General features: G+C 41.2%; 1 protein-coding gene and 1 non-coding gene across 2 annotated transcripts in view; one reads left to right on the plus strand and one right to left on the minus strand.

Annotated features, from left to right (window-relative positions):
• The first annotated feature begins 2137 nt into the window (after positions 1–2137).
• On the plus strand, positions 2138–2278 carry LOC119472812. Its single transcript, XR_005201991.1, has one exon. It is a non-coding gene; the product is annotated as a U4 spliceosomal RNA (small nuclear RNA).
• Positions 2279–8538: 6260 nt separating this feature from the next.
• PLEKHG1 (pleckstrin homology and RhoGEF domain containing G1) overlaps positions 8539–10465 on the minus strand; it is a 164136-nt gene continuing 162209 nt past the window's right edge. The window contains exon 14 of the mRNA XM_037742241.1: positions 8539–10001. Coding sequence (XP_037598169.1) covers positions 8938–10001 — 1064 coding nt within the window. The 3' untranslated portion in view covers positions 8539–8937. The remainder of the gene's footprint in view (positions 10002–10465) is intronic.

A 10465-nucleotide genomic window follows, 5' to 3' on the forward strand; every position in this document is an offset into this window, starting at 1 on the left:
GGTTTCACCATGTTGACCAGGATGGTCTCGATCTCTTGACCTCGTGATCCACCCGCCTCGGCCTCCCAAAGTGCTGGGATTACAGGCTTGAGCCACCGTGCCCGGCCTTAAGCCTTTTAAAAATTCTGCAAGCCTAGGGCTGGGTGTGGTGGCTTATGCCTATAATCCCAGCACTTTGGGAGGCCGAGGGGAGTGATCACTTGAGCCCAGGAGTTCAAGACCAGCCTGGGCAACATAGTGAAACTCTGTTTCTACTAAAAATACAAAAATTAGCCGGGTGTGGTGGCATGCACCTGTAGTCCCAGCTACTTGGGAAGCTGAGGCAGGAGAATCTCCTGAGCCCAGAAGGTGAAGGCTGCAGTGAGCTAAGATCATGCCACTGCACTCCAGCCTGGGCAACAGAGTGAGACTCTGTCTCCAATCAATCAATCAATCAATCAATCAATTTGCACAAGCCAGATTCAGCCCCTGGGCCAGCAGTTTGCAGCCTCTGATTTAACCATGGTCAAGTAGAAGGAATCTGCTTACCCCGTGGTCTTGATGGTTCCAGAAGAACTATGCGGAAAGGCATACATTGCTGTGTAAACAGGAACACAAACTGAGGGTTTGTCTTTGCCCCTTAGAGCAGATGATTTCATCACCATCAAGCCCTGTAGTTTTACACTGAGCTGAACAAACATGGTTTTGGAACTCATGAGGTAGAACTGCCTGCTTGTCTTTCTTTCCTATAGTATGATTCATGTCAATAAACCATTGTCAGGAATATAAAACTTTTTTTTCTTTTTTGTTTGTTTTGAGACGGAGTTTCACTCTTGTTGCCCAGGCTGGAGAGCAATGGCTTGATCTCTGCTCACTGTAATCTCTGCCTCCCAGGTTCAAGTGATTCTCCTGCCTCAGCTTTCCAAGTAGCTGAGACTACAGGTGCCCGGCACCACATCTAACTAATTTTGTATTTTTACTAGAGATGGGGTTTCTCCATGTTGGTCAGGCTGGTCTCTAACTCCCAACCTTAGGTGATCCACCTGCCTTGGCCTCCGAAAGTGCTGGGATTACAGGCATGAGCCACTGCGCCCTGTTGGGTACCAGCCCCAAACCCGTACGTGGGTGCCCTTAGTCCCAGCGGTAACGAGGGATTAAGAAAAGGAAATAAAGACAGAGACACAAGAGCAGAAGTTACAGCATGGGTCCAGGGGACCAATGCATGCTTGAGAACCAGGTTGGCCCAGAGCTCTGGGCTCTAGACACTTTTATTATGTGCATAATCTCATTGATCTCATGGGTGTGGAAGGGCAGAACAAAGGGTTAGGAAATAGAGCTGGGGGGAGAGCCCTTGAGATCCTTCTGAGACATGCTAAACTAGTACTCTGAGTGGATCACCGACTGTTATCAGGGTGCTGCTGTCTCACAAGTATAGCGGACGAGGAGCTGCTGGGTCTGACCACACCCAGTGCATCCAGGGGCTTTTATCTCCCAAGCATGGAGGACATAGAACAATTAAAATCACTCCATATTTCGAGAATCAAGGCAGAGCCTGAGGCGTTCCGTGATCTCTGCCCTGCAAGGCTTTTCTCCTTGCCTGCTCCCATCTGCAAAGACCCTCCTGGATTTAGTGAGCAGAGGTTGCCTCCCTTCTCAGAGATCTTTGCGCAAGCCCTCTTTCCGAGGCTCTCACACAGTCTCCATGCTGAGGAGGCATTCGTGGGACAACAGCAGTATTCCCTGCTCTACAGCCACCCCAGGTGTTCCCCCGTGTTACTGCGCTCTCGGACGGTCTTTACCTTAGGCCTCCTGTTGCCGCCTGATTTCTAATTAACTGCACCAACAATATAGTTTAGTTTGGTGTGTAAGCTTCAGTGTACTCTGAGCCAAGAAAGCTTATAACGATTTAGCTAGAATTAACATAGGTCTCCCCCTGGCCATTTTGACCTACAGTGCCCGGCTAAAACTTTGTTTTTCATAGATACATACAATGGACTGCTCCATGCGCATGTACCACCATTGTAAAGTGGGCGTTTGTTCTTTTAGCACCTAACATCTCAGCATTCTGGACCCTTTCCTTCCACGTTACCTGACTTCAACCCCACACCTACGTGTTAGGGTGCTCTATGCTCTCATCGCATCATCAAAAGCAGTTATCAGCTTTGCACAGCGGCAGTATCGTAGCCAATGAGGTTTAGCTGAGGGGTGATTATTGCTAATTGAAAACTTTTCCCAATACCCCGCCATGACGACTTGAAATGTAGTCAGCGTTGGCAATTTTTGGCAGTCTCTATGGGGACTGAATTTAAAAAAAGAAGAAAACAAAAAACAGAAGCAGTTATCAGGGCAGGTACTGGTCTAACGTTGAGGAGCGTCTGATAATCCGACCCTCCTGTGCCCATGTAGATGCTTAGCCTAAAAGGCTACTGGAAATCTGCAGAGTAAATGTCTCAGGAATTATATCAGCCACAAGATGGGAAAGGGGCAGAGAGTCTTTCCAAAATGCCACCTCCCCTGATCTACCTAATAGGAGCACTAAGGAAAGTTGATGATATTGGATATCTGAGGGTGCTGTGAATTTTTTAAAGCAACTTATTTGCTGTTGCTGTTACTTCCCTCCTTTGTGTATCTGGTCTGAATATGTTTTTCACACGCTTTGGACTCAAGCTAAGTTTTTAACTCTATTCAATTATCAAAATGTATGGGACACTACAAATTGCCCAGCATTGTGTAGAGCTGGGGAAGCCATTTCTACGTCAACTGGTTCAATGAGACAATGGTTGCACATGCAAAATTTTAGAATTTTTTTTTTTTTTTTTTTTTTTTTTAGTCTTGCTCTTGTTGCCCAGGCTGGAGTACAATGCTGTGATTTTGGCTCACTGCAACGTCTAGCTCCTGGGTTCAAGTGATTCTCCTGCCTCCGTCTCCCGAGTAGCTGGGATTACAGGTATCCACTATCACAACCAGCTAATTTTTGTATGTTTAGTAGAGACGGGGTTTCACCATGTTGGCCAGGCTGGTCTCAAACTCCTGACCTCAGCTGATCCACCCGCCTCAGCCTCCCAGAGTGCTGAGATTATAGGCATGAGGCACTGTACTCAGCCTAGAATATTCTTTCAAAATGGAATTTTTGATCTTCTGTTAGAGCTTTCTTTTTTCTTTTTGAACATAACTTCCTAAGCTTCTGTTAAAGAGCTTTCAAATATGCTATATACCAGACATTCCAAATTTTATTAATTTACAGTTAGATTGTGTAATCATATTTTACATTAAGCTTTTTGATGCAGCATTTCTACAGTATCTCTCTGTAAAACACATATACATATATAAGCACATATATGTGTGTATATATACATATACATATATATATATGATTTTTTAAAACAAAAAACATTGAGAAAAAGGGTAGGCATGATGGCTCATGTCTGTAATCCCAGCAATTTGGTAGGACAAGGCAGGAGGATCACTTGAGTCCAGGAATTTAATACATACCAGCCTAGGTAAGTGAGACTAGGTCTCTTAAAACAAAACCAAACCCATGCACAACAGAAAGTTCCAGATCATAACTCTAGGACAAAGTTTAAATTAAAATAAAGACATACAGACACATAAATTAGCAAAAAAGTTGAAGTAGTTTCTTTTGTTGTAATCCCCTTCGTGGTGATACAACCGAGCGCAGTGGCTCACGCCTGTAATCCCAGCATTTTGGGAGGCCAAAGCAGGTGGATCACTTGAGGCCAGGAGTTCGAGACCAGCCTGGCCAACATGGTAAAAACCCATCTCTACTAAAAATAAAAAAGTTAGTTGGGTGTGTTGGTGCATGCCTGTAATCCCAGCTACGTGGGAGGCTGAGGTAAGAGAATTCCTTGAACCTGGGAAGGAGAGATTGCAGTGAGCCAAGATAGTGCCACTACACTCCAGTCTGGCCGACAGAGTGAGATACTGTCTCAAAAAAAAAAAAATTTAGTATAGTTATCACAATCTAAGCCAGGCGTGGTGGCTCGCCCCTGTAATCCCAGCACTTTGGGAGGCTCAGGTGGGTGGATCACCTGAGATCAGGAGTTCGAGACCAGCCTGACCAATATGGTGAAACCCCATCTTAAAAAAAAAAAATTGAAAAACAGTTATCATAATCCAGATAGAGAAAGTTATATAGTATTAGAGGATGTCAAAGTTCTTGAAGCATTGTTAACATTTGCTCTTTAAAACAGAGATTTTTAAATTGTCTTTATATCAAATGAAACTTAAGAGACAAATGTTATTAAGTGTTCATGTTCATCAGCTGTATTTATAGCTCACTATAAGCCTGCTCATTAACATTTTTAAGGACTGGATTTAAGTATACCATTTACACAGAGCTTGGTTCTTCTGCCATTTGTTTCTCTAAACTGAACTTAGAGCGAACCCATCCATTTTCCACCTCAAGGTGGAACAGGAAGATAAGGCAGATCTGAGGTCTCCTCCATGTGGAGCTGGAAACTCTTCTCTCTAAAACACACTAAAAGCTGAAAGCTATTTTCTTCAGTGTGAGGAAAGTTAGGTAACCTACGTTTTCATTATAATGGGGTAGGGCTTTTTTGCTTACATTTGGGAAGAGCTGCTCTGGAAAGTGTCGGTAATTAAAAACTTTTATCAGCATATTTTTGTTCCCTGTAAACTTTGTCTATCAAAGAAAATTAAGAACATGAAGTTACATTTTTAAAAAATCTTAATTTGTGCCAAAAACTTACATTAATTTTCTTTTTTTGAGACAAGAGTCTCACTGTGTTGCCCAGGTCTGAGTGCAATGACGTGATCTCAGCTCAGTGAAACCTCTGCCTCCCTAGTTCAAGTGATTCTTGTGCCTCAGCCACCTGAGTAGCTGGGATTATAGGCATGTACCACCATGCATTTTTAGTAGAGATAGGGTTTCACCATGTTGGTCAGGCTGGACTCAAACTCTTGGCCTCAAGGGATCCACCTACCTTGGCCTCTCAAAGTGCTGGGATTACAGGTGTGAGCCACCGTGCCCGGCTATATTAATTTTTTGGTTCAATAATAAAAGTTAAAACAATGCCTTCTGTTATTTACTGCAAATTTTTTAAAAAGGTAATTTAGCAACTGATCTAATTTACCTGTCTATCAAGAAAACAAAAACAATCCTAGACACCAAACTCATTGTTGTTTTTTTTTTAGATGGAGTCTCACTTTGTTCCCAGGCTGGAGTGCAGTGAGGCAATCTCAGCTCACTGCAACCTCTGCCTACTGGGTTCAAGCAATTCTCCTGCCTCAGCCTCCCAAGTAGCTGGGAGTACAGGTGCAAGCCACCACACCTGGCTAATATTTCTATTTTTAGTAGAGACAGGGTTTCATCACGTTGGCCAGGATGGTCTTGATCCCTTGACCTCATGGTCTGCCCGCCTCAGCCTCCCAAAGTGCTGGGATTACAGGCGTGAGCCACCGCCCCTGGCTCCAAATTCACTGTTTCAAAAGTAATCCAAAGATGTAGAAAATGGTCTATCCTGGGCCACTGAAACATAGTTATATCATTGTGATCCTGAACCATTTTCTGCATGGCTCACAAGACAAGAAAAAGTTATTATAGCTACATGTAGCTTGGAAACATCTTGATATTCTAGAATAAACACATCAATTCACACTACAAATTACTTAGTACTTTACAAACTTTATTAAATAATGGGCATTACTAATTTCATTATCTTATATACAGTATTTAAACTATGTTTTCCTAGATGCATTTTTCCCCCCACAAAGAATAGAGCAGGTGAAAAGTAAACTTATATATAAAAAAAAAATTGAACTTTCAGTACAGGAAACTAATAAGAACTTGACATACTTTAAAGTACATATAACATTTCCCCATTATATACATCCCCACCCCACCTCTAAAAGAAACTATTTCAGACAAAAGCAATTGATAACTTTGAGGAAAAAAGTACAAACATGATTATATATATATATATACACACAACTCTCAAAATCTGGGTCCTGGCCAACAGAAATTATCTATAAAACTACAGATTTGTCCTAAAACCTAAAGCCATGTAGATATTTTATACAGTAAGATACCCACTTACATGCAGTGAGGTGTATTCATATAGGTGACATCAATGTCATGCAATAAGACACTGGCGTGAAGAAATTTCTGAGTCAGACAGAACAATAATAGGAACTATATAGAATTGGATAATACCAACCAAAAAGCAAAAATGCGAAACAGCTTTCCTGGGACAAGAGTCAGGTAATTTTGTTCATAGGTAATACAAATGCACTTCCACACACCTCTAAGAACATGCTTTCTTGGCCAGGCACAATGGCTCATGCCTGTAATCCCAACACTTTGGGAGGCTGAGGCGGGTGGATCACCTGAGGTCAGAGTTCGAGACCAGCTTGGAAACATGGTGAAACTCTCTACTACCAACACGAAAATTAGCCAGGTGTAGTGACTGGCAGTAATCCCAGCTACTCAGGAGGCTGAGGCAGGAGAATCGCTGAAATTTGGGAGGTGGAGGTTGCAGTGAGCCAAGATCACACCACTGCAACAGGGTGAGACTCGGTCTCAAAACACAAAACAAACTTTCTTGTGGTACTTTTTAAAAAAATTGTTTCATCTTGAAAACTCATATTATGTTTATTTTTATTTATTTATTTTTTCTATTCCAGATGTGGCTTCATTGATCATCTTATGTTTAAGTAAAGACAATAAAAGAAGGAATATTTCCAGACCATGCTATTCAATGTGGACTTTGTTTCATAAGGTTTTTTTTTTTTTTTTTCTAAGATGGGATTTCACCATGATGGCCAGGCTGGTCTTGAACTCCTGACCTCAGGTGACCCACCCACCTCGGCCTCCCAAAGTGCTAGGATTACAGGCGTGAGCCACTGCGCCCGGCTTGTTTCATAAGCTTTAAGAATACTTTGGAGAAGCAAGAAACTTGGGTTATTTTTTGTTATTTAAAAAGAAAATCAAATGCCTTAGGTACCTATTTGTAAGATAAAAATGCTCATATATTTTGTCTGACAGTTAAGAAAAAGAGGCATAGGCCTTACAAAGAGGAAAACAATTATGTCACTTACTCAATATTACTACTTACCTTTAAATGAAAAGCCCAGGCCCCTTTCCCTACATATATTATTGTATCTTTTTTTTTTAAAGACAGGGTTTTACCATAGTGGTCAGGCTGGTCTTGAACTCCCAACCTCAGGTGATCTGCCCACCTTGGCCTCCAAAGTGCTTGGATTACAGGTGTGAGCCACTACGCCTGGCCATATTATTGTATCTTTTAAAATAGAAACTAAGAGTGTGGGGGAAAGGCCATAGAATGTACACCTGATTAAAATGAAAATACTAAGACCACCCCTTGAGAAAACATTCTTGCTGCATTAACTGCAGTCTTCAATAATATAGAATATTTTTATAAAGTCACAATAAATCTGCCTTCATTTTTCTCTTTAGCTTGACTTTTTTATTCACAATGCCTTATTTTTATTTGTCTGTCGCCTTTCATAAGGAGTTAGATTAGTATACAGTGCCACAACAAAATGTGACAAATGGTCACAACATAAAAGGTGTTATTAGCGCCTACTAACCAAGCATTTCATTCTTTTATATACCTGAAAACAATGAAAAAAGGCTCCCATGTTATGTGGGGTTTAGGAAATAGATTCTTGCCCATTCCTGCAGCCAGTGACTCCTCAGGGCCAGGATCAAGGAGGTCATTTGGCAGAATCCCAAACTCATGACATGCATGTGAAAAACTGCTCTGGAATGGGTAAGTTTAAAGGGCTTTGTCTTATTTTAGCTCATGCTTAACTTTGTATTGATTAGAAACAGGCACACAAAATGATCTGGCAGGATTTCAGTTTTTCTCTTTGAACTGTCATTTGAAGAGTTAACCAAGTGGTTCCAGGAAGTCATCCCATCTCTTCTAACAGCTAAGTCAATTTGCATTTTATTAGCCTTGGTTTTCTCTAAGCCATTAAGGAAATCATTCATTTCACCCCAGAAATTATATTATAAACATGATGAGTAGCTCATTCTCTAGGCCTTGTCTGGGAATACAGGTTAGAGGTTTTGCATACAGAAAATGGGTCCTGCTATGTTTTAATTTTATTTATTTATTTACTTATTTATTTATTTTTTATTTTTATTTTTTCTTTATATGTTTTAATTTTCAAGAGTCACACAATTTCTGCATCAAAATGAAATAATAAAAGAATATAAAAATAAAATTAAAAAAAAAAAAGAATACTAGCATAGAAACCCTAAAATGGGCACCTCAGGCTACACTCCAATTACAAATCTCTGGCTTAAGTTTTCCTAAGGTCTTGCCACAAATTTAACCAAAATGTGAGATATAAGCATAGTTCTTTAAACAGCTTTCATTGCCTTTTAAAACACGAAAAAGTCTCCTTGCTGCCTTTGAGTCATAGGATAAAACTACCCTGGCCTTCTGGATAATAGGAAAGGATTATTGGATCATTGCTTTTTTTTTTTTTTTTTTTTTTTTTTTCTTTCTTTTTTCGAGACGGGGTTTCACCGTGTTGCCCAGGCTGGTCTCGAACTCCTGAGCTCAGGCAATCCGCCCGCCTCGGCCTCCCAAAGTGCTGGGATTACAGGCGTGAGCCACTGCGCCCGGCTACCGCATTTCTTAAGGTGTGGGCACTATTGTCAGGATATGGAAAAAAATATGGCTATGATGTTAAAAGTCTAAAAAATGTTCAAGTAAGATCGACTTACATGAAACATGAAGACACGCAGCATCAGAAAACACCTTGTTGATGCCAACACGTGCTACAGTACAATCCTGGCTGCATCGTCAGGCATTTCAAAACATTGTGCTGTAAAACAAAGTATATTTTACACCTCTGTTCTTAATCTGGTACACATAAAACACCTCATCAGTATCTGTAACATTTTATGAGCAAAAGAAGAAAATTCAGGCAGTTATCATGACCTTAACCAAAACTGCTCGAACTGAGACACTGAAATTTTTCCCTTAGAGACTGGACAATATTTTGTTGATTGGGAGATGGCCCCCTCCAAAGATAGTCATTCAGTTTGTCAGAATCATTGTATGGTGTCAGAAATGGCGAAAGCCCAAGTTTGCTGTTAACCTGCTTTTTGGGAGTGCATGGACTATTCAAAGAATGAGATGTGTTGCCGCTGGAGGCATTATCAGAAAAGTCTGCATCCACGAACTTTGAGTCAGATTTCCTTCTACGATTGTGAGCGAGCTCCAACTCCGACTCATCTTCTTCTGACTTGATTTCCACATAGTCATCTTCGTCTCCATCCGTCTCTTTGAAATTGGAAAAATAGTTCTGTGTTGCTATTTGGGCATTTAAGGGTACATTTCTATTGACCACCAAAACTTTCTGTGAGTCTTGGAGTGTGAGATTTGAGAGTTTTTCAGGGCCCTGTTGATGTGAGTCAGCAATATCCGTCAGCAAGTCCTGGTGACTCTCACACCGTGAACTTCTGTGTAAAGACAGCAGCTGCTGCTTTCCCACTTCACTAGGGTAGTTGATGGAGTCCATTGATTTGTTTATCAAGACGGAGGAAGATGACTGGGACCTGTGATAAGGCTGAGATTTAGCGCTGATCCCTTTCCGATCCAAGGAGTTGTACAGATGGCCCTGACACACGTTCTCTTTGTGGGGCTGACTTACTACCACACTGCATCTCTGCATGGAGTCCAGCAGAGGGTCAGAGGTTTGAAGAGAAGGCACGGAGCAAGCTGCGGACAACTGCCTGGGAGTACTTTTTGTATTGATCTCAAACGTGGGATATCTTGATCTCAAGTCTTGCTCTGGTGGGGGACAGAAATCTGCCAGCTCTCCATTACTATAGGTTGAGTGCAGAAGCCAATCTTCACTGCCATGGTGGACCTGGGAAGGTGACGCAGCCCTCAGGAGGGAGGATGCTTTGGAGTTGGCCCAGCCATCCTTCTGAATTTTCAAGGGAGACTCTCTGAATACAATCTGGTCATACAGCTGAGAATACTCAGCAATCCTAGCACCTGGAAGGCAAATATTGAAACAGTAAATACACACAGGATAATTCCTATGTGTGAAGATTAAAAATAAGAGTATAACATTCTGCTCAACATATTTTAAAATTTTAACAGTAGACAAGACTAAGTGATGTTTAAGGATGAGTAATCACTGAAGTCTAAGCAACACAAACTAGTAAAAAAAAAAAATCCATGGTTTAATATAAATAAAAATGCCACCTAAAAGTTCATTTAATTTAATCTAATTCTGCATTATTTTGTTTCAATAGCAGGTCTGCAAGTGTCCACTACGAATAATGCAAGTTTCTAGTGTTCTTTATAAGCATGAAACAGTGTCAGTGCTGAAAACATACATCATAAAAATAGGCAAGTCAGCACTTCAGGCTGGTCAATGAAAAATCATTCAAGCAGTCTTTAAAAACAACATAGAAGGACTCGGTTTGGTGACTCATGCCTGTAATCCCAGCACT

The sequence above is a fragment of the Cebus imitator genome, unplaced genomic scaffold (genome assembly GCF_001604975.1).
Source record: "Cebus imitator isolate Cc_AM_T3 unplaced genomic scaffold, Cebus_imitator-1.0 Scaffold6, whole genome shotgun sequence".
Classification (NCBI taxonomy): domain Eukaryota; kingdom Metazoa; phylum Chordata; class Mammalia; order Primates; family Cebidae; genus Cebus; species Cebus imitator.